This window comes from Chlorocebus sabaeus, chromosome 1 (genome assembly GCF_047675955.1).
Source record: "Chlorocebus sabaeus isolate Y175 chromosome 1, mChlSab1.0.hap1, whole genome shotgun sequence".
In the NCBI taxonomy this organism is placed as follows: Eukaryota; Metazoa; Chordata; class Mammalia; order Primates; family Cercopithecidae; genus Chlorocebus; species Chlorocebus sabaeus.
This window is the reverse complement of record NC_132904.1, coordinates 41,432,358-41,457,012: the sequence shown is the minus strand read 5'-3', so window position 1 is coordinate 41,457,012 and position 24,655 is coordinate 41,432,358. Positions and strand designations below refer to the sequence as shown.

The window sequence follows — 24,655 nt, the reverse complement described above, 5'->3', positions numbered from 1 at the left end:
TCTGGATGAGATTTCTCTGTTTAGTTCATCCCTAAAGGTTAGTCACAGCTATACCAAGGCATCGAATGTAGCCTACAGCTAGTTTAAATATTTAATACAACATTCTAGTCTCAAATAATTTCATTGTAGAATATTAGCATACTTTATAGCAAGTTGTTTAATAAGTAATGATTTTTGTTTCAATTATAATACTATACTATTTAATTAGTTGAGTTTTAGAGCCCTCCTATTAATTTATGAGCTAATTTTTAAAGATGAAAGAAATAAAGAAAGATATTAAATAAAAATAAAGGGGAAAAGTTAGATGTTGGCCTCCTATGAATTAAGCCAGACAGGTTACACTGCTGATACTAGTTTTCCCTAAAAAGTTGGGAAAATATAATGAACATTAGTAGACTATAGTTTGCCTCCCCAGATGTATTTCCAGGTATATAAAAGAGAACTAAAGTTGTACGTATAAAGGTATTAGAAGTAGCTGTTTCTTGGTGGGTGGGATTTGACAGTATTTCTTATTTTCTTCTTTTTATTTCTCATCATTTTCCATAATTTTTATGACATGTAAAAGTTTTTCTTTGTGTACATATATTTAAATGAAGTATCATATTAAAAATGTGTACTTGCAAATTGTTGATTTCCCCAAATACTTTAAGAGGTCAGGATAATATAGTGATTAATGGCCAAGTCACTGAAGTCAACAGATAGAGATATGAACTCTGGCTCTGTTACTGGTAACTTATTGTGATCTTAGGCAGGCTACTTAGGTACACTAGGTCTCATTTTTCTTATTTAAAAATTAGAGATAACAATAATATTATACTATTGTGCTGAGAAGAAAAGACGTATTGCACATAAACTATGGTGAGGACTTAATACGCTGTAGCAGTTACTATTTTCATTATTGTTGTCAGAACCCTGTTTACAACCAAGCCAATTCAATTTGAGCAGCAAGGCATATAGCATTAGGGTCCTGGGAGCATCAAAAGCCCTTCATAACTCTGAAATCCCCCCTTCCACGGCTGTAGTAACACTAACTACTAAGATTAGCATAATCAAGAAGGCCCAAGATGTAGTTACTGAATTTGTTAGAAGCCTCCAGTCTCTGAACTACAACTTAGCATCATCTATACTGGGCTAGGTGATTGCTTCTCTGGCTTCTTGCAGGTCTAAAGTACTTAATCTACATTTCCTCATACTTGGATCAAAAAATTAGAGCAACAATTCTGAACAGTAGAAAAGATTAAAGATTAAAATTATAAATTTTCTTTGAACAGATGCTAGCCACAAAGATCTTATATGTGGAAAGCCAAGAGGTTACTCCCCTGAGATACATCCCCAGCCACATGGACACAGACACCTGTACATCATAGGCAGAGGCATTATCATTGGAATGGCATAATCTGGAATAATTATTGAGGACCTTAACACTAGATAAAAATTATATTTTGTTTTTAGTTTTATCTGTGCCAGATATTATAGGGTTCACAATTTCATAAAATAAACAGAACTATGAATTGTTTCACAGTTTGCATAGCATAGCTAATCTCACAGGTTTCATGTTGATGCTAGGTATGGGGAACTGCATTGTTTTGACCTAACTATATACACAATTTTTTTTTCCATGCAAGAAACACAAATAGGTGTATGATAAATTACCTGTCCTGTGAAATAGGTATGTGATAAATTATCTGTCCTGAATAACCATTGAGTTTATACGTGAAAATAAATTTAGGAAGTGTAAATTAAGTAGTGGTCAAGAATAAATATACAGCAGGAATTTTTGGAGACAGATAAACTAAGAGCTAAGACCTAGTTAAACTGTTTATTATTTACATTCATTTGATCAAGTTTTTTGGCTTTTCTGAACTTATAATTTTTCTCTATAATAGATGCAGTGATGCCTAACTCTCAAGGCTGTGGGACTGAAATGAAAGAATATATAGAGCCCTTAAGATGGGGCTTGGTACATAAGTGCAAATTTTCTTTACATTCCCATTAATTTATAATATTTCACAGACTCCAGAGAATGTGTATATGCATATATATCTACATATACATACCTATAATGTATGTTTATATAGACAAACATATATGTATGTGTGTATACATACACACATTTGTAGTTCATTTTATGCATGTGTTATACTTTAGAGATTAGAGGATGGTTATTGAATTGATTTCCAAAATATTCTCCAATCTCCCAGATTCCAAAAGTTTAGAAAGAATAATCGATTTTGAATTCAGAGAAACATATTGATTTAAAACATGAAATTTCTGAGTTTAAGGTTAAAGAAAGTTTACTATGGGTAGTTTAATATGGCTTAATCTATTAAGTTTCATAGCCTTTATTGCTTGTGGTTGACTAAGTCTACAAAGTGTATTGGGAACAAGCACTGGTTCTTGAAGGATAGACTGGATTTAAATAGACAGATGTGAAGAAGCTCATTTGGGGAACACATTCATGCCATGGTGACAGCAAGAATATTCAGAGCTGAACAAGCCAATTCCAGCATACCTATTTTTCTCTTTAACAAAGGCAAAATTCTGCCCTCCCCACTAAGCTAAGGTATGTAAATTCTAAAGGGGAAAAAAACTTGATAGTTATCAGTAGCTTCTTTAATTATTTTTATTCACTATTTCCAATTGTATCCGGCTCTCTCAGTATTTCATGGAACAGTGTAAAGTCACTAAAGCTCTTGCTCTTCATGAATAATCTTTCTATTCCCAGGGAACACATTTTATTTAGTGAGACTCATTACAGTTCAAAACCATTCCAATCAAGTTGTCCATTGCAATTTCCAGGGTGTAAGGTGTATGTTCAATCATCAAAGTAGAGCTATCCACTGATCCTCTTATGTTGCCCACAGAATCATACATAGAAAATTATTCAGTGCATAACATGAATTCCCCAATGTATTAAGTGTAAATGATAAGATGCCTTAGAGACCACTGCAGATACTTTAGCTAATGAGAAAATCTTACAGAAGAGGGAAAATACCATGCTGAGAATCTGCTTTGTTACAGTGGATATGAGAAAGAAATTGTCCTCAGGAACTCCAGTGTCAGAACTGTTTCTGTCACTTGCTCATTACAGACCTTGGACAATTTGCCTTAATCCATCTACGGTTTAGTTACCTTATCTATAAAATAAATTGGCTCTACAAAATTGTGTCTCTATTGTGAACTACAAATGTGATAACATGCATAAAATGCTTTATAGATGATAAAGTGAGATTCAAAAATCTTATTTCATTACAAGCAGATACTATGTTTCAGACGATTTGGAATGTATTTTGTCTATTTTGAAATAACTTAAAGAGTATAACTGGATTGTTCATAACTCAAAGGATAAATGCTTGAGGGGATGGATACACTATTATCCATGATGTGCTTATTTCACATTGTATGGCTGTATCAAAACATCTCATGTACCTCCTAAGTATATACACCTACTATGTACCCACATACAATTTTAAAAATAATTAAAATTTTTTTTAAAGTATTAGACATAGTACGCAAAAACTAAGGAAATTGTTAAATATCAAAAGAAGCAAAATAAATAATTCCATGTAGTACAGAAGTTAAGCATAAAAGGAAATATAATCAAACTTTTCTATGTAGCTCAGCTGTCATAACATATATATGTAAATAACATATGCATGTCTACAGTAATGGAAACATTAAATAATGATGAAAAATTATGAAATTGGTACACCAGAAAAGAGAGAGAAAATGTTCAGGGGGCTTAGGATTGTCATGAGGAAGGGTATATAAGAAAGGTAAATCTTCATTTAACACACTAGGAAATGAATGCATAATGTCTAAATTTTAAAAATGAGTAATGGTAATACGCATATTATTTAGACATATGGAAGTAGCTAGCAAGAAAAAAGGAACTAAATGAGTTGAATATTGTTCTTTCAATGTGTTGAGGACTAGGGTTGGGGATGGTGGGGTGGGGGATTACTATAATGCATTCTAAACCTCCCTGTCCTATTTGTTTTATTGTGTTAAGAACACCAAACATGAGCTCCACCCTCTTAACAATTTTTAAGTATATAATACAATGTTGTTAATTGTAAATGCAATGCCATATGGCAGAATTTATTCATCTTCCATAACTGAAACTTTGTACCTGTTGATTAGCAACTCTCTATTTTTCTCTTCTCCCAGTTCTTGGCAACTACCATTCTATCCTCTGATTTCCTGAGTGTGGCTATTCTGGATGCTATTACCTGCATAACAGGTGGGTTCGACCTCTTGGTGAGTGACAGTCCAATGACCACAATCTTTATATCCTTAAGTATTTTGTCTGCATTATTAGGAAATGCATGTGCCTAGAAAATACTTAAGAAATCATTGTCTATCATAAAGAATTCTCTAAGAGAAGCCTAGCACTCTCTTTGTGCAACCAGAATTTTTATTACTGATTCAAGCTTGTTGTTCATTATTGGTTTGTTTAGGTTTTTCATTTCTTCATAGTTCAATTGGGTAGATTGCATGTGTCTAGAAATTTATTAATTTCTTCTAGGTTATCTAATGTGGGGTGTAAAATGGTTCATAATGTCCAACCATTATGCAACCATAGTTTATTTAACTCCCTTTTCTAGGTAAGAAAATATTTTCCCTTTTCTCCAACTGTCATGAGTTTTGTCTTTAGACTCTGAGCCACAAAATTTAGCAACTTGCTTTGAAAACATACCACATTTTGTGTGAGAGAGAGACACATTCAAATTGCTTTTTAGTCATGATCTCCCAGACAGTAACACCAGCTCCATGAGATGAGCCAAGAAACAAATTATCTCTATTTTTAAAAGGCCAGTAAAAAAAGGGTTAAGTATCTGATTATAGAACTGGAAACAAGCTTAGCTGCTGGAGTCAGCTTGGTGCACGTAAAAGTAACCACCAAATGGCTTCACGGTGAGTGCAAATTGAAGTTTATTGATACTTGATGTAACTTGACTTGTTAGAGTCTTAGTTTACTTATAAGCAATGAGCTTAGAAATGAAAGGGAGAATTGAAGTGACTGGCAATGTATGCAGTTTATTTTTATTTTCTTTGTAAGCTTTTCTTCTGATTTGTGCTTTTTTATAAACAAGAATCTCAAGTTGATGTTCAATATCAAAGAAATATCCATAATATGTTTGGCAGAAATGCTTACCATGTAAAAGTGCTTTCACATCATATATTATTTGGTATTCTACCTTTTCTCATATTCTTTTGTCATTTTGTTTATAGGTCATCTCATATAATATCTACTGATGAATATATATCTCAAGCTCATTTCTATTTCCTGAATTCCAGACCCACATGTAGAACTGCTTATGCACTTTTTGGATGACTATTAGGTCTCTCAAAACTAGCATATTCAATACTCAGTTACTGACATTTCTTCCATCTTAATTTTGCCTCTCCTACATGACCATATGACTTCTTCATATAGATAATTATAATTGTGTTCTTTCTGTTGCTCAGGTCAAAATCTTGGAGTCATTCTTAATACCTCTTACTCAGACCTAAAATTGTGTCTTTGACTAAATTCTACCATCTCTACGTTTAAAATCTATGTGTATTTCAATACTTTCACCATCTCCAACACCTCATTAGTTCAAACCACCAAGATTCTTGCCTTAGAAATTATAATAGCCTCTTAACTGGGATTCCTGGTTCAATTTTGCCTCCAAAACCTATTCTGTACATAGTAGCCAGAGTCATTCTGTTAAAATGTGACAGCATATTATCACTTCACTTAAACCTTTCAGTGCCTTCCTCCTCCCTTAAAGTTCAAGTTAAAATCATTACATGATTTACAGGACTCACTGATCTGGCTTCATTACTATTCCTCTGAATTTTCTCCTCCTGCATTCCCTTCAACTCATTCTTTCTGCTGACACTGGAATCCTTTATACATCATCAGACAAACTCCTGCTTCCGGGTCTTTGCCTTGAAGGGTTCAATCTGCCGAGAATAGTATCTTACAGATACTTACATAACTTCATCCCTCACATCCTTCAGGTCCTTACTACTTACTTGTGGCCTTCCCAATTACCTGCTTAAACGTAGAAGTCTTACTGCAACACACCCACCCCTCTCCCCTGCTCTATTTTTCCCCTTAGCTCTTATTACTATTTATGATACTTAACATGTATTTTTGAAAATTTTATTGCACACTATAATTTAAGCACTATGAGAATAGGCAGATTGTTTTGTTAATGATTTGGTACATAGTAACCACTAAATAATAATTTATTGAATTAATGAAGGGCTATATATTTTACCTTAATAGAATGACTTAGAATTTTGCAACATGAACTAATCGGATTTTAAGAAATCCCATCATGGAAGAATGTTTGCTGTCATAGCATAGACTTATAAAAAATCTATGCCTATCTCATCTATTAGGTAGAGCCTCATAAAAAATCCAATATGTAATACTTGTGTTTATTGATTTTTTAAAAGAAAATTGGTAACTTATTTTTGTTCTCAATGCTGACTGCCTTTCTCCTTTGACTTCCTGATAGTTTATAAATATAATTTCAAAATTCTTAAATCTAAAAAGAAAATGGTTACTGGTTACTTTAATTAAAGAAAAAAAATTGTCAATTACCCAGACATTAATTACTTTGGGATCAACTGCCCCTCTGTCTGCTGAAGATTTTGAAATACTGGGTCAAGTTCTCGGTTTTCCCCTTTCATCATTGTAATTCCTTTTAAAGTGGCCTTCCCCTGAGCAAAGCTAACATTGAACAAAATTCTAAAGCTTGTCTCTTTTCAAAAAGAAGAAAAAAAAAAAACTAAAAAGAAAAGAAGAAAATCATTGTATTAATGCCTCTGTTCTAGTGTGAACAATAATTAGCAGCGAGTTTCACATTTTAAAACAAAATCTAATTAGTTACGAAGAACACCCAACTCCCCTCTATTATTTATTTTTCTTCTACCTTAATAATTGGCTGGCCTCATATTATTTACCTATTTCTACAAAAACAAAAATGAAACAAGCAAAAAACACTCTCTGAGATGCTCAAAGAAAAGGAAGACGGAGCCAAGATGGCCGCCTCCACCACCCAGTGCCCAGTGACAAAAGCGTGGAGTAAGTCGGCGGGGCCGCGCGCGGGGTCGTCCGGGAGCGCGCGCCGGCCTGGGCGCCCCACCGCAGAGTTCCCCAGCCCCGACACTGCAGCACCGCCCGCGCCGCCGCCGCCGCCGCCACCGCCGCCGCGGGACGAGCCCAGGGACTGGCCCAAGGCCGGGCGGGAGCCAGGGCCCGGGCCCTCGTCCGCGCCGGGCCTGGGTTCTGAGGAAAACGCAGTGGTGGCCATGGACCTGAGTTCTCCCTCGCTCCCTAAGAAGAGCCTGCCTGTCCCTGGGGCCCTGGAGCAGGTGACCAGTTGGCTGAGCAGCAAAGTGGCTCCGGAGGTTCCTCATGGCAGCAAACAGGAGCTGCAGGACCTCAGATCCCAGAGCCTGACCACCAGCGAGGTCTGCGGCGCCTGCTTTGAGACCCGAAAGGGCCTGTCCAGCCACGCACGCTCCCACCTGCAGTAGCTGGTAGTGGCAGAGTCCGAGAGGCGCGTTGCAACCATTAACCTCCTCTAGGAGCTTATGAAGCAGAAGGGCCTGCAGGACGCCCAACTTGGGCTGCCCCCGGGCCTGGCTAAGAAGTCCAGCTGGCTGAAGGAGGTGGTCTCCGGGGACCCCGTCCCGGCTTACTTACCCTGGCCAAGTCTTTGGATGCCCCTGCAACAAAGCCATTAAATTGCATCTCGGCTTCTCGACCAAGGGCCTGGGCCGCCCCCACCTCCCCAGCTCTCCGCTCCTCAAAAAGACACCACTGGCCCTGGCGGGCTCCTCTACCGCTAAGAATCCTGAGGACAAGAGCCCTGAGCTGTCCCTGAGCCCCCGGCCGGCCTCCCAAAAGGCACAGTGACCTCAGTCTGAGGCCCTTGAACCTCACCTCAGGCCCAGAGCCAGCACCAGACGTCCGCTGCTGTGAGTTCTGTGGTGAGTTCTTCTAGAACCGCAAGGGCTACTGGAGCCACACGGGCTCCCACCTGAGGCAAATGGGCGTGACTGAAGGGTATGTCAATGGCTCGCCCATCCACAGGCTGCGGGAGCTCCTGAAGAGACAGACCCTGTCTCGCCCTGGCAGACCTCCCAACCCGCCAGGGCCAAGTCCAAAAGCTCTGGCCAAGATGATGGGCGGCACAGGTCCTGGCAGCTCACCGGAAACCCGCAGCCCCTCGGACCTTCACATCTCACCCTTGGCCAAGAAGTCGCCACCGCCACCAGGCAGCCCCCTGGGCCACTCACCAACTGCCTCTACTCCTACCACGGCCCGGAAGATGTTCCCAGGTCTGACTGCACCCTCCCTGCCCAAGAAGCTGAAGTCTGAACAAATACGGATGGAGATCAAGCGGGAGATGCTGCCGGGGGCCGTTCATGGGGAGCTACACCTGTCTGAGGGTCCCTGGGAGGCGCCACGGAAAGACATGATACCTCTGAACCTGTCTTCCCGGGCAGAGCCGGTGCGTGACATCGCTATAAGTTCTGCGGCGGGTTATTTGAGAAGCACAAGGGCCTATCTAGTCACGCGTGCTCCCACCTGCTGCAGATGGGTGTGACCGAGTGGTCAGTCCATGGTTCGTCCATTGACACTGCGAGAGAACCTCTAGAAGTCCAAGCCGTGCCTCATCAAGAAGGAATCAATCACTGGCTGGAGACCTGGTCCCTGCCTTGGCTGAGGATGGGCCTCCCACTGTGGCCCCTGGGCCAGTGCAGTCCCCACTGCCGCTATCGTCTGGCCGGTCAGGCAAACCAGGCACAGGGCCGGCCCAGGTTTCCTTGTGAGCTCAGCCTGACTCCTATCTCTGGGGCCAAGCCCTGAGCCACTGGCTACCTGGGCTCAGTGGCAACCAAGCTGCCCCTGCAGGAGGACCGCCTCCTCCCCAGTAGAGGTCAAGGCCAAGACCTACATCCAGACTGAACCGCCCTTCAAGACAAAGACCATTCACAAGAAGACCTCCCACTCCTCCACTGAGGCCTGCTGCGAGCTGTGTGGACTTTACTTTGAAAACCGCAAGGCTCTGGCCAGCCACGCACGGGAACACCTGTGGCAGTTCAACGTGACGGAGTGGTGCATCAGTGGTTCGCCCATCGAGACACTGAGTGAGTGGATCAAGCACCAATCCCAGAAGGTGGGCGCCTACTGCAGTTATACATCCAGGGCGGCTGCCCCTTCACCAAGAAGTACCGCAGTGCCAGCCATGGCCATGACAGTGACAAGCGGCCGTCCCTGGGCTGGCACCCAGGTGCCTGGCCGTGGTAGGCTGCAGTGCTGGGGGCCTGGGAACCAGAGTCTGAGGCTGGCCGGGCAGCCCACAGTGGTGAGCAACCTCTGGCAGCCAGGCCGCTGGACACCGTGAAGGCTGAAGCGCACCGGCGGCAGAACATCAACAAATTCGAATGCCGACATGGAGGCATTCCTCCATGGAGGAGGTGAGGCAACCCCACCCCGAGTCCGGCCGGTCCCCTCCCTGGTGACCCTGACATCACTTGTCAAGTTCGTGGGCAACATCTACACGTGTCCTCAAATGCAAGTTCTGCGAAGTGGAATTCCAGGGCCCCCTCTCTATCCAGGAAGAGTAGGTGCGGTACTTACAGCTGCACATTCTGGAGATGAACTTCTCCAAAGCAGACCCGCAGCCTAAGGAGTCCCAGGCCCTGCAGGCACAGACAGTGGCGGCAGAGGCTTCCTAACACAGAAGCATTCCAGATCCCCTCTTGTGCCACCTGTGTCTCCTCTTCTTCCTCTGTGTCCTGTCCCTCTTCCTCTTTCTTTCCATTTCCATAGGAGCAAGCCAAAACCTCAAACCGGCGCCCCTTGGGGTCTGGGCACTCTACAGCTAGGGCGCCGGGAGCAAGCTAGCAGCCCTTCCCCCAGTCCGAAGACTCTGGGACCACAGGGTGTCTTCCTTCAGCCTATGCCCACCTGGTCCAGCAGGGGCAGCCACCAGGTCTCGGGTGGCAGCCGATCTGGTCACAGGGGAGGACAGCACTCCCCATTCTAGCAGCCAGTCAGAAGGATGTCTGCCATCCGTGGCCATTTGCAAAGACCCCAAAGACCCCTGTTCTTGTTCCCTCTCGCCCGCATGAATATCCTCTCACACGCATGTACATGTGAACACGCATGCACCTTGTGAGACCTGGGATCTGCCCCGGATCCCCAGTTCCAGGGTCGAACGACCACATCATGCCACAGTGCTTGCTCAGGGGAAGCCATGCTCCCTCTGTGGGGCCCGTTGGAGCCTGGGAGCCCCCCACTCAGCCCCCAGTGCCACGGAAATCCTTGTTGGCTGCCCGCCGGAGGGGCCTTCCCAAGTGGGAAGAGCCTAGAGCTGACAGCTGACTCCCGCCATGTCAAGACCCCCAAAGAGCCTCATGGGCTCTGGAACCCTGGAGGGTGAGAAGGCGGGGTGGGACTCTCCTCCCCCACCCCAACCCCTCCCCCTTTTCACTGTTGCTTTCTATGTATAGCTCCCTACGCTTTTCAGTTTTTTAAAAACGCGTTTTGTGTAGAAAATAAGGAATGTGGATCTTTTTATTTTGCAATCCTGGACCAGCTAGAAGCCTTTGACCTTTTAAAAGCTTAAAAGCTTTTAAATCAACATTAAAAACTGATTGACCTTTTAACTTTTTTCAGTGGCCACATTTTGGTTATCGATGTACCTAGAAGTATGTAAGTTAGATTAAATTTCTCTTCTGGAAAAGTCCCGGGGGGAATAAAAAAGGAAGGAAGCGAGGACTCCCTCTCGAAGTAGTCAATGAGGTATAGGAAGGAGGAAAAAATGGCCACGGAATCTGTGGATCCAAGTTCGAGTCAGATGCTGTCACAGGAATGCGAAGCTGAAATGGCAACTTGGATGTGGTCAAAATTGTATTAATTCTTTTCCAAAACAGCACTCGTGTAGGATAAGATTATCTTATTCCCATTTTACAGATAAATAACCTAAGTTGCTCATGCAAGAAAATGAATATACTATATATGTTTACATATTTGTGTACACACATATACAAGTATGGACATACACCTACATATATATTACATGAATAAATACATATATATACATATATGTGCATACATATATATGTTATATTTATAAAATTTTCCCTTGTGATAAAAATGATTTAAGTTAGTTTTAACATCTTTAAAATAGTAAGCAAAAGAAGTGGAATTGATACTTAGTGTTGACAACATAGATGTGTGACTGGATACCCAACAAAGCAGTGAAGAAATTATCTTTAATTTTCTACTGACTGCTTAAAATGATGAAACCAACTCATGGGTTAAATACCATTAAATGTTAAACCAATGCATGAACCAAGCGGAACAATTCCTGAAATGTCCATTAGGCAGTAATTCTGGTGAAGAACTCCATATTATCCAAGGTTTATATAGTGTGTATTTTACGTTGTTAGTCTTACCACCCACAAAGTATATTTTAATATTAGAATTAGGAGTCTGAACTTGAGTTCAGATTTTTTAAAAACTGTCTTATTTGTCTTACTTTAAGTTCTGGGATACATGTGCAGAATGTGCAGGTTTGCTATATAGGTATACATGTGCCATGGTGGTTTGATGCACCTATCAACCTGTCATCTAGGGTTTAAGCCCCACATGCATTAGGTATTTGTCCTAATGCTCTCCCTCCCTTTGCCCCCTATCCCGGACAGGCCCTGGTGTGTGTTGTTCCCCTCCCTGTGTCTATGAATTCTCATTGTTCAACTCCCACTTATGAGTGAGAACATGCAGTGTTTGGCTTTCTGTTCCTGTGATAGTTTGCTGAGGATGATGGCTTCCAGCTTCATCCATGTCCCTGGGAAGGACATGACGTCATTCTTTTTTATGACTGCATAGTATTCTATGATGCATATGTACCACATTTTCTTTATCAAGTCCATCATGGATGGGCATTTGGATTGCTTCCATGTCTTTGCTACTATAAATAGTGTTGGAGTAAACATATGTGTCTTTATAGTAGAATGATTTATATTCCTTTGGGTATATACCCAGTAATGTGATTGCTGAGTCAAAGAGTATTTCTTCTTCTAGATCCTTGAGGAATCAACACAGTGTCTTCCACAATAGTTGAACTAATTTACATTCCTACAACAGTGTAAAAGCATTCCTATTTCTCTATAGCCTCACCTGCATCAGTTGTTTCTTGACTTTTTAGTAATAGTCATTCTGACTGGCATGAGAGGATATCTCATTATGGTTTTGATTTGCATTTCTCTAATGATCAGTGATGTTGAGCTTTTTTTCATATATTTGTTGGCTGCATAAATGTCTTATTTGAGAAGTGTCTGTTTATATCCTTTGCCCATTTTTTGATGGAGTTGTTTATTTTCTTGTAAATTTGTGTAAGTTTTTTGTAGATTCTGGAAATTACACCTCTATCAGATGGGTAGATTGCAAAAATTTTCTCCCATTCTGTAGGTTGCCTGTTCACTCTGATGGTAGTTTCTTTTGCTGTGTAGAAGTTTTTTAATTTAATTAGATTGCAGTTTTTAATTTTCATTTTTGTTGCAATTGCTTTTGGTATTTTTGTTGTGAAATCTTTGCTTATGCCTATGTCCTGAATGGTATTGCCTAGGTTTTCTTCTATGGTTTTTATGGTTTGGGGTTTTACATTTAAGTCTTTAATCTGTCTTGAGTTAATGTTTGTATAAGGTGTAAGGTAGGGGTCCAGTTTCAGTTTTCTGCATATGGCTAGCCAGTTTTCTCAGCATCATTTATTAAATAGGGAATCCTTTCCCAATTGCTTGTTTTTTGTCATGTTTGTCAAAGATCAGTTGGTTATAGATGTGTGGTGTTATTTCTGAGGTCTCTGTTCTGTTTCATTTGTCTATATGTCTGTTTTGGTACAAGTACCATGCTGTTTTGATTACTGTAGCCTTGTAGTATAGTTTGAAGTTGGGTAGCATGATGACACCAGCTTTGTTCTTTTTGTTTAGGATTGTCTTGGCTATACAGGCTTTTCTGTGATTCCATATGAAATGTAAAATAGTTGTTTCTAATTCTGTAAAGAATGTCAATGGCAGTTTGATGGGAATAGCATTGAATCTGTAAATTACTTTGGGCAATATGGCCATTTTCATGATACTGATTTTTCCAATTCATGAAGATGAAATGGTTATCCATTCTTTTGTCCTCTCTTATTTCGTTGAGCACTGGTTTGTAGTTCTCCTTGAATAGGTCTTTCACATCCCTTGTTAGCAGTATTCCTAGGTATTTTATTCTCTTTGTAGCAATTGTGAATGGGAGTGCATTCATGATTTGGCTCTCTGCCTGTCTATTGTTTGTGTATAGGAATGTTTGTGATTTTTATACATTGATTTTGTATCCTGAGACTTTGCTGAAGTTGTTTAACAGCTTAAGGAATTTTTGCACTGAGATCATGGGGTTTTCTAAATACAGAATCATGTCATCTGCAAAGAGAGACAACTTGACTTCCTCTCTTCATGTTTGAATATGTTTATTTCTTTCTCTTGCATGATTGCCCTGGCCAGAACTTCCAATACTATGTTGAATAGGAGTTGTGAGAGAGGGCATCCTTGTCTCGTGCTGCCTTTCAAAAGGAATGCTTCCAGTTTTTTCCCACTTAGTATGATATTGGCTGTGGGTTTGCCATAAATAGCTCTTATTATTTTGAGATATGTTCCATTAATACCTAGCTTATTGAGAGTTTTTCACATGAAGGGATGTAGCACTTTATTCAAGGCCTTTTCTGCATCTATTGAGATAATTATGTGGTTTTTGTCATTGATTCTGTTTATGTGATGAATTACATCTATTGATTTGCATATGTTGAACAAACCTTGCATCCCAGGGATAAAGCTGACTTGAGAGTGGAGGATAAGCTTACTGATGTGCTGCTGGATTCGGTTTGCAGTTATTCTATTGAGGATTTTCACATCAATGTTCATTGGGGATACTGGCCTGAAGGGGTGTGTGTGTGTGTGTGTGTGTGTGTGTGTGTGTCTGGCAGATGTAGATATCAGGAAGATGCTGGCCTCATAAAATGAGTTAGGTTGGAGTCCCTCCTTTTCAATCGTTTGCAACAGTTTCAAAGAGAATGGTACAAATTTCTCTTTGTACCTCTGGTAGAATTCGGCTATGAATCCATCTGGTCCTGGGCTTTGTTTGGTTGGTAGGCTATTAATTACTGCCCCAATTTCAGAACTTGTTGTTAGTCTATTCAGGGATTCAACTTCTTCCAGGTTTAGTCTTTGGAGGGTGTATGTGTCCAGGAATTTATCCATGTCTTCTAGATTCTCTAGTTTATTTGCATAGAGGTGTTTATATAGTATTCTCTGATGGTAGTTTGTATTTCTCTGGGGTCAGTGGTGATATCCCCTTTATCATTTTTTTGTGTGTCTATTTGATTCTTCTATCTTTTTCTCTTTATTAGTCTGCCTGGAAGTCTATCTATTTTGTTAATCTTTTCAAAAACCACCTCCTAGGTTCACTGATTTTTTGAAGGATTTTTCATGTCTCTATGTCCTTCAGTTCTGCTCATATCTTAGTTACTTCTTGTCTTCTGCTAGCATTTGGATTTGTTTGTTCTTGCTTTTCTAGTTCTTTTAATTGTGATGTTAGGGTGTTGATTTGAGATTGTTCCAACTTTCTGATATGCACAATTAGTGCTATCAATTTCCCTCTAAACACTGCTTTGGCTGTGTCCCAGAGATTCTAGTACGTTGTGTCTTTGTTCTCATTGGTGTCAAAGAACTTCTTGATTTCTGCCTTAATTTTGTTATTTGCCCAGGAGTCATTTGGGAGCAGGTTGTTCAATTTCCAAGTGGTTGTGTGGTTTTAAGTGGGTTTCTTAATCCTGAATTCTAACTTGATTGCACTGTGGTCTAAGAGACTGTTTGTTTTGATTTCCGTTCTTTTGCATTTGCTGAGAAGTGTTTTAGTTCCAATTATGTGGTCGATTTTAGAATAAGTGCTATGTGGTGCTGAGAAGACTGTATATTCTGTTGATTTGGAGTGAGAGTTCTATAGATGTCTATTAGGTCCATTTGATCCAGAGCTGAGTTAATGTCCTGAATATCCTTGTTAATTTTCTGTCTCTTTGATCTGTCTTAATATTGACATTAGACAGATCTATTATTGTGTGGGAGTTAAATCTCTTTGTAAGTCTCTAAAAACTTGTTTTATGAAGATGAGTGCTCCTGTCTTGGGTGCATATATATTTAGGATAGTTAACTCTTCTTGTTGTATTGATTCCTTTGCCATTATGTAATGCCCTTCTTTGTCTTTTTTGATCTTTGTTGGTTTAAAGTCTGTTTATCAGAGATTAGGATTGTGACGTCTGTTTTTTTGTTTTGTTTTGTTTTTGTTTTTGTTTTGTTTTTTGCTTTCCATTTGCTTGGCAAATACTCCTTCATTTGTATCTTTTCATGTGAGATGGGTCTCCTGAATACAGCACACCATTGGGTCTTGACTCTTTATCCAATTTGCCAGTCTGTGTCTTTTCATTGGGGAATTTCACCCATTTAAATTTAAGGTTAATATTGTTATATGTGAATTTGTTCCTGTCATCATGACGCTAGCTGGTTATTTTGCACACTAGTTGATGCAGTTTCTTCATAGTGTAATTTTTGGTGGTTTTGCAGTGGTTGATACCAGTTTTCCCTTTCCATATTTTGTACTTCCTTAGGAGCTCTTGTAAGGCAGTCCTGGTGGGAGTTTCAGTTTTCATTCTTTCCTTTGTATAGTGGCTATTCTTGAAAAAAACAAAACAAAAAATGAAGCCAAACCAAAAAAAAAAAAACTCTTAAATACTTTTGACTCAGTTTTATAAAATAAGAGGTAATACCATATATCAGTCATTTTTTGTGAATGTTGGGTTTGCCAATACTGAGAACCTTAAATATCCAATCAGAAGCATTATAATAACACATGGTAATATTTTAGCAATTTGCAAGTAGTTATGAGATAAGCATTTATTTGAAATTCATTTCCTCTATATCCAAAAATAATCTGAGATAATTGGGTTCAGAAATGTGACAACAGTACCAAAATAACTATAAGTTGCCTTCCAAAGGCAACCTAACTAACTTGAAGTTAAAGATGAGCATGACCCATTATATAAACTGCAAGTTGTCTAAATATGCATCAATATTTTCATTATGGTTATTATTATAACTTGTGTTTCATGACCAATGTGAAAATTGGGTACTCAGCTTCTTGTATAATCTCCTGTTGAAGTATTTCTGGAATAATTTAGCTTTTTTTTTTTTTTTTTTTTTTTTTGAGACAGAGTCTCACTGTTTTACCCAGGCTGGAGTGCAATGGCATGATCTTGGTTCTCTGCAACCTCCACCTACAGGGTTCAAGCTATTCTCATTCCTCAGCCTCCCAAGTAGCTGGGATTATAGCTGTGTATGACCACACAGCTACTTTTTGCATTTTTAGTAGAGATAGGATTTTGCCGTGTTGGCCAGGCTGGTCTCAAACTCCTGGCCTCAAGTGATCCGTCTGTCTCAGCCTCTCAAATGCTGGAATTACAGGTATGAGCCACCACCCCTGTCCAATTTAGATGCCATTTGATGATGGTCATTTTATTTCTCTTCTAACTTTGGCTTTTTTGTTCTGTTTTGTTTTGTTTTGTATTGTTTCTGTAGTGTAACCACTGTGTTAATATAATGAATATTTCAAAAATCCCTAATCAAAAGAAACCCTATTATAAGAAGTCCAAACCACCTTTATCCATTTTCTGTCCTAAGTTTCTTCTCAGGACCATTAAAGAGTACTGTTTGTTTCCTCACATATTGAATTAGGTCTCAGGTAAAATGGATATTTCTATTTTTGTTCTTGTGGTTTTTCTTGCCAAGTCTTTTTTATTCCCTATATAAGGCATACATAATCCCAAAGAAAGATATACAGGGAGTCACTGCCAGTAAACAATGCACAGGTATTCTAAAATGGCCCCTATGAACAGATGACTAAGATTCTTAACTAGGAAAAACCTGTCTGAAAAGGTTCCTGTTTACTTTAGTATGAGTTCCGTTCCAGAAGTTTCCACACACATGAAGATTTCTGATTGAAAGTTTCCAGTGGTATTTTTTTTTTTAATTAAAGAGCACTGAATTCCAGCCTTGGAAACATCTTAAGCTCAAGCTTCTCTCACTACATGACAGTACTAATAACATAATCCAAAAGTGAATTTAAAGTTATAGAAGGGAGTACATTTTATCATATTGACAAATTGCATGTTGAGGCTTTTTTTTTATTTTCATTGCAACATTTTCATTAGCTAAGTTATTTTTTTTTCTTTGAGACAGAGTCTCGTTCTGTTGCCCAGGCTGGAGTACAGTGGCACAATCTCATCTCGCTGCGACCTCCACCTCCTGGGTTGAAGTCATTCTCATGCCTCAGCCTCCTGAGTAGCTGGGATTGCAGGCACGCACCACCATGCTTAGGTAATTTTTATATTTTTTAGTAGAGACAGTGTTTCACCATGTTTACCATGCTGGTCTCAAACTCCTGACCTCAGTTGATCCAACAGCCTCAGCCTCCCAAAGTGCTGAGGTTACAGGTGTGAGCCACTTCATCCAACCAAGAAACTCATAACTCAGGCTCACTAGCAATAACCCCAATAAAAATAGAACAAAACATTACCTGACAAATTTTGAGATGGCAAGAAGATTGTAAGGACCAGCACCAGACCTCGGGTCAAAAGTTCAGAATATGAATCCTGACACAATCCGAGTTGTGAATCTGCCTCTTTCTATCACCCAGAGTAAGCCAAGCATGTGAGGCTTCAGTTCACTCACCTGGTAAAATTTAAGGGCTTAATGTCCCCATAGGGATAGTGGATGAAAAATAGAGTTACAAGTTTTCTTTTGAGGTGAGGTAGGATTTTCACATCACTTGTTTTGAAAATTAAACATGCAAGATCAGTTTAATTAAAAAGAAAGTTGGAAGGAATTATTAACTCTGAAATTATATGTCAATACTTTAAATTCTGGTTTCAGAAAATACAGACACTGTAGTAATGTAATTAGAAGAATAGATAGAATGAGAATTAAGAAGGTATCAACAATATTATGTATCACTAGAATCTTCTATCACATATTCTGGCTTCCTATTACCTTAATCCTTGGCAGTTATACTAATCTCTGTAAACACTGCTTCACTTTTAAATGTCACTAATATGGATCTAATTTTTCTCATTAGTAACATTTGGCAAATAAATTAGATTGGTGATTCTCAAAGTATGTTAAATGCACTATATACACTAATCCAACTAGAGGCACCCACCAAAACAGCTGAGAAATTTTAGCATGATATTCTTATCTTAAAGCTATGCAAGGTACATTCAAATTCATATCCTAAAATATCTGAGAAGTCATAAAATAAATAAACCAATTAATGTTTGATTAACCCAAATTTTCCCCAAAATGTTTTGACCATGGTATTCTTTTATAGAAGTAACATGTATTAACACAGTGTAGTTGACTGTGTATGTGTCTGACCCATACCCTATCACTCCGACAGTTTCACTGTCAGCTTCTCCAAGGGCCGGGACCTGATTCACTTTTCTTGTGGATTTCCTTTACCTCCCCTACATGTTCCTTTGGCAAGCCTTTCCTCAAGATGGCTTTATCTGCTTGCCTTGCAGAAAGAAGTACTGGGAATTAATACTGTCAACTTCCAAACAGCATCTAAAATGAGATAGTGCACAAATACCCTAGGTCTCTCCCAGCTTTTCTGGTGTGTTTTCCATTGGCTTCCAGTTTTCCATGAGGTATTAACCTGAAGCACCCACAGTGGTAGGTTGGTTAGAAAAATAATTTATCTTGGCCGCCTTTCTTCTAGTCTCACTCCTCTACCACTGGTGTTTCTTTTAAGTCCTAAACAAGCTACTTGCACCTGAATTCTTGCTCCTGGGCATACCTCTGCCGAATGCGAACTGAGACACATATATAGGGAACCAAATGCTTCCTGCTCTCCTTTTCCGTGACCCAAATATCTGAACAATTACTTCTGAAAACCTCTGAACAGAAATTTTCCAGGTATATGCAACCTGAGCTCTTTCCATTGTATTACTATTCTCTGTATATTTTGTAAAAAGTTAAAGTTTGCTGACATTCCCTCTTAGGCATTTTAAGTGCTGGGTCCTTTAAGTGCTGGGTCCTTTAAATTCTGTCACAGTAAAAATTTTACTGGGCAAATTAAACAGGGAAGGAAAACTTTTTTCCAGACTACTGCAACTGGGAAGAAAGACTGAATTCAATCCTGCTGCAACAAAATGTGGAATGTTTAGGTGAATGAGTGAAAAGTATTGGAGAGAAGAGTTTGGTCAATGAGATGTGGATATCACATTTGGTTATTACTGAGTCTGTAATTTTTTTTTTTTTTTCTGTGCTCTGGCCATCCGTGTTTGCTAATTGGTGTTGATCAGGTTAGGTTCCTACCCTCTTACAGAGACTGGGAGATAGGGCACTATTGCTTTCATTGTATACATTTCAAAGAGATAGTTCCCAAGTAATTGAAAAAGACATTTATTTGGTTGTAAAACTGCCAACAGACTTGGAGACAATTTATATACGTTTTAAAGGGATAGAGAAAAAATGTACAATAGCAAGGTTTTCTTTTTCTTTTCTTCTTCTTTTTTTTTTTATCATACTTTAAGTTCTAGGGTACATGTGCACAACATGCAGGTTTGTTACAAATGTATACATGTGCCATGTTGGTGTGCTGCACCCATTAACTTGTCATTTACATTAGGTATATCTCCTAATGTTATCCCTCCCCACCTCCCACCAACCCACAACAGGCACCTGTGTGTGATGCTCCCTTTGCTGTGTCCAAGTGTTCTCATTGTTCAGTTCCCACCTGTGAGTGAGAACATGCAGTGTTTGATTTTCTGTTGTTGCGACAGTTTGCTGAGAATGATGGTTTCCATCTTCATCCATGTCCCTACAAAGGACATGAACTCATCTTTTTTTATGGCTGCATAGTATTCCATGGCATATATGTGCCATATTTTCTTAATCCACTCTATCATTGGTGGACATTTGGGTTGATTCCAAGTCTTTTCTATTGTGAATAGTGCAGTAATAAACATATGTGTGCATGTCTTGATAGCAGCATGATTTATAATCTTTTGGGTATATACCCAGTAATGGGATGGCTGGGTCAAACGGCATTTCTAGTTCTAGATCCTGGAGAAATCGCCACACTGTCTTCCACAATGGTTGAACTGCTTTACAGTCCCACCAGCAGTGTAAAAGTGTTCCTATTTCTCCACATCCTCTGCAGTATCTGTTGTTTCCTGACTTTTTAATGATCGCCATTCTAACTGGTGTGAGATAGTATCTCATTGTGGTTTTGATTTGCATTTCTCTGATAACCAGTGATGATGAGCATTTTATCATGTGTCTGTTGGCTGCATAGATGTCTTCTTTTAAGAAGTGTCTATTTATATTCTTCACCCGTTTTTTGATGGGGTAGTTTGTTTTTTTCTTGTAAATTTGTTTGGGTTCTTTGTAGATTCTGGATATTAGCCCTTGGTCAGATGAGTAGACTGCAAATATCTTCTCCCATTGTGTAGGTTGCCTGATCACTCTGATGGTAATCACTTGTTGTGCAGAAACTCTTCAGTTTAATTAGATCCCATTTGTCTATTTTGGCTTTTGTTGCCATTGCTTTTGGTGTTTTAGACATGAAGCCCTTGCCCATGCCTAAGTCCTGAATGGTATTGCCTAGGTTTTCTTCCAGGGTTTTTATGGTTTTAGGTCTAACACTTAAGTCTTAATCCATCTTGAATTAATTTTTGTATAAGGTGAAAGGAAGTGATCCAGTTTCAGTTTTCTACATATGGCTAACTACTTTTCCCAGCACCATTTATTAAATAGGGAATTCTTTCCTCATTTCTTGTTTTTGTCAGGTTTGTCAAAGATCAGATGGTTGTAGATGTGTGGTATTATTTCTGAGGGCTCTGTTCTGTTCCATTGGCCTACATCTCTGTTTTGGTACCAGTACCATGCTGTTTTGGTTAGTGCAGCCTTGTAGTATAGTTTAAAGTCAGGTAGCATGATGCCTCCAGCTTTGTTCTTATGGCTTAGGATTGTCTTGGTAATGCAGGCTCTTTTTTGGTTCCATATGAACTTTAAAGTAATTTTTTCCAGTTCTGTGAATAAAGTCATTGGTAGCTTCATGGGGATGGCATTGAATCTACAAATTAACTTGGGCAGTATGGCCATTTTCACGATATTGATTCTTCCTATACATGAGCATGGGATGTTCTTCCATTTGTTTGTGTCCTCTTATTTCGTTGAGCAGTGGTTTGTAGTTCTCCTTGAAGAGGTCCTTCACATCCCTTGTAAGTTGGATTCCTAGGTAATTTATTCTCTTTGAAGCAATTGTGAATGGGAGTTCACTCATGATTTGGCTCTCTGTTTGTCTGTTATTGGTATATAAGAATGCTTGTGATTTTTGCACATTGATTTTGTATCCTGAGGCTTTGCTGAAGTTGCTTATCAGCTTAAGGAGATTTTGGGCTGAGATGATGGGGTTTTCTAAATATACAATCATGTCATCTGCAAACAGGGACAACTGGACTTCCTCTTTTCCTAATTGAATACCCTTTATTTCTTTCTCTTGCCTGATTGCCCTGGCCAGAACTTCCAACACTATGTTGAATAGGAGTGGTGAGAGAGGGCATCCCTCTCTTGTGCCAGTTTTCAAAGAGAATGCTTCTACTTTTTGTCCATTCAGTATGATATTGGCTGTGGGTTTGTCATAAATATCTCTTATTATTTTGAGATACGTCCCACCAATACTGAATTTATTGAGAGTTTTTAACATGAAGGACTGTTGAATTTTGTCAAAGACCTTTTCTGTATCTATTGAGATAATCATGTGGTTTTTGTATTTGGTTCTGTTTATATGCTGGATTACATTTATTGATTTGCATATGTTGAACCAGCCTTGCATCCCAGGGATGAAGCCCTCTTGATCATGGTGGATAAGCTTTTTGATGTGCTGCTGGATTCCGTTTGCCAGTATTTTACTGAGGATTTTTGCATCAATGTTCATCAGGGATATTGGTCTAAAATTCTCTTTTTTGTGTGTGTGTCTCTGCCAGGCTTTGGTATCAGGATAATGTTGGCCTCATAAAATGAGTTAGGGATGATTCCCTCTTTTTCTATTGATTGGAATAGTTTCAGAAGGAATGGTACTAGCTCCTCCTTCTACCTTTGGTAGAATTCAGCTGTGAATCTGTCTGGTCCTGGACTTTTTTTGGTTGGTAGGCTATTAATTATTGCCTCAATTTCAGAGCCTGATATTGGTCTATTCAGGGATTCAACTTCTTCCTAGTTTAGTCTTGGGAGTGTGTATGTGTCCAGGAATTTATCCATTTCTTCTAGATTTTCCAGTTTATTTGCATAGAGGTGTTTATAGTATTCTCTGATGGTAGTTGGTATTTCTGGGGGATTGGTGGTGATATCCCCTTTATCATTTCTTATTGCATCTATTTGATTCTTCTCTCTTTTTTTCTTTATTAGTCTTGCTAGTGGTCTATCAGTTTTGTTGATCTTTTCAAAAAACCAGCTCCTGGTTTCATTGACTTTTTGAAGGGTTTTTTGTGTCTTCATCTCCTTCAGTTCTGTTCTGATCTTAGTTATTTCTTGCCTTCTGCTAGCTTTTGAATATGTTTGCTCTTGCTTCTCTAGTTCTTTTAAACGTGATGTTAGGGTGTCAATTTTAGATTTTCCTGCTTTCTCTTGTGGGCATTTAGTGCTATAAATTTCCCTTTACACACTGCTTTAAATGTGTCCCAGAGATTCTGGTATGTTGTGTCTTTCTTCTCATTGGTTTCAAAGAACATCTGTATTTTGCCTTCATTTTGTTATGTACCCAGTAGTGATTCAGGAGCCAGTTGTTCAGTTTCCATGCAGTTGAGCAGTTTTGAGTGAGTTTCTTAATCCTGAGTTCTAGTTTGGTTGCACTGTGATCTGAGAGAAAGTTTGTTATAATTTCTGTTCTTTTACATTTGCTGAGGAGTGCTTTACTTCCAACTATATGGTCAATTTAAGTGTGATGTGGTGCTGAGAAGAATGTATATTATGTTGATTTGGGGTGGAGAGTTCTGTAGATATCTATTAGGTCTGCTTGGTTCAGAACTGAGTTCAAGTCCTGGACATCCTTGTTAACTTTCTGTCTCGTTGATCTGTCTAATGTTGACAGTGGGGTGTTAAAGTCTCCTATTATTATTGTGTGGTAGTCTAAGTCTCTTTGTAAGTCTCTAAGGACTTGCTTTATGAATCTGGGTGCTCCTGTATTGCGCACATATATATTTAGGATAGTTAGCTCTTCTTGTTGAATTGATCTCTTTACCATTATGTAATGGCCTTCTTTGTCTCTTTTGATCTTTGATGGTTTAAAGTCTGTTTTGTCAGAGACTAGGATTGCAAGCCCTGCTTTTTCTTGTTTTCCATTTGCTTGGTAGATCTTCCTCCATTCCTTTATTTTGAGCCTATGTGTGTCTCTGCACATGAGATGGGTCTCCTGAATACAGCACACTGATGAGTCTTGACTTTTTATCCAATGGGCCAGTCTGTGTCTTTTAATTGGAGCATTTAGCCCATTTATATTTAAGGTTAATATTGTTATGTGTGAATTTGATCCTGTCATTAGGGTGTTAGCTGGTTATTTTGCTCATTAGTTGATGCAGTTTCTTCCTAGCATTGATGGACTTAACATTTTGGCATGTTTTTGCAATGGCTGGTACCGGCTGTTCCTTTCCATGTTTAGTTCTTCCTTCAGGAACTCTTGTAGGGCAGACCTAGTGGTGACAAAATCTCTCAGCATTTGCTTGTCTGTAAAGGATTTTATTTCTCCTTCACTTATGAAGCTTAGTTTGGCTGGATATGAAATTCTGGGTTGAAAATTCTTTTCTTTAAGAATGTTGAATATTGGCCCCCACTCTCTTCTGGCTTGTAGAGTTTCTGCTGAGAGATCCACTGTTAGTCTGATGGGCTTCCCTTTGTGGGTAACCTGACCTTTCTCTCTGGCTGCCCTTAAGATTTTTTCCTTCATTTCAACTTTGGTGAATCTGTCAATTATGTGTCCTGGAGTTGCTCTTCTCGAGGAGTATCTTTCTGGCATTCTCTGTGTTTCCTGAATTTGAATGTTGGCCTGCCTTGCTAGGTTGGTGAAGTCCTCCTGGATAATATCCTGCAGAGTGTTTTCCAACTTGATTCCATTCTCCCCATCACTTTCAGGTACACCAATCAGACATAGATTTGGTGTTTTCACATAGTCCCATGTTTCTTGGAGGCTTTGTTCCTTTTTTTACTCTTTTCTCTCTAAACTTATCTTCTTGCTTCATTTCATTCATTTGATCTTCAATCACTGATACCCTTTCTTCCAGTTGATGGAATTGATTACTGAAGCTTGTAGATTCCTCATGTAGTTCTTGTGGCATGGTTTTCAGCTCCATCAGGTCATATAAGGACTTCTCTACACTGATTATTCTAGCTAGCCATTCATCTAATCTTTTTTCAAGCTTTTAAGCTTCTTTGCTATGGGTTTGAACTTCCTCCTTTAGCTTGGAGTTTGATCGTCTGAAGCCTTCTT

General features: G+C 39.4%; 1 protein-coding gene and 1 pseudogene across 1 annotated transcript in view; both read left to right on the top strand.

Moving 5' to 3' along the window:
* Window positions 1–7,044: 7,044 nt before the first annotated feature.
* Window positions 7,045–9,851, top strand: LOC103238709 (protein Wiz pseudogene; annotated as a pseudogene).
* A 559-nt stretch (window positions 9,852–10,410) lies between these two features.
* Window positions 10,411–24,655, top strand: part of LOC140712180 (zinc finger protein ENSP00000375192-like) — a 42,248-nt gene continuing 28,003 nt past the window's right edge. The window contains exons 1-2 of the mRNA XM_073017981.1: window positions 10,411–10,456; window positions 17,327–17,369. Of these exons, the coding sequence (XP_072874082.1) occupies window positions 10,411–10,456; window positions 17,327–17,369 (89 nt within the window). The remainder of the gene's footprint in view (window positions 10,457–17,326; window positions 17,370–24,655) is intronic.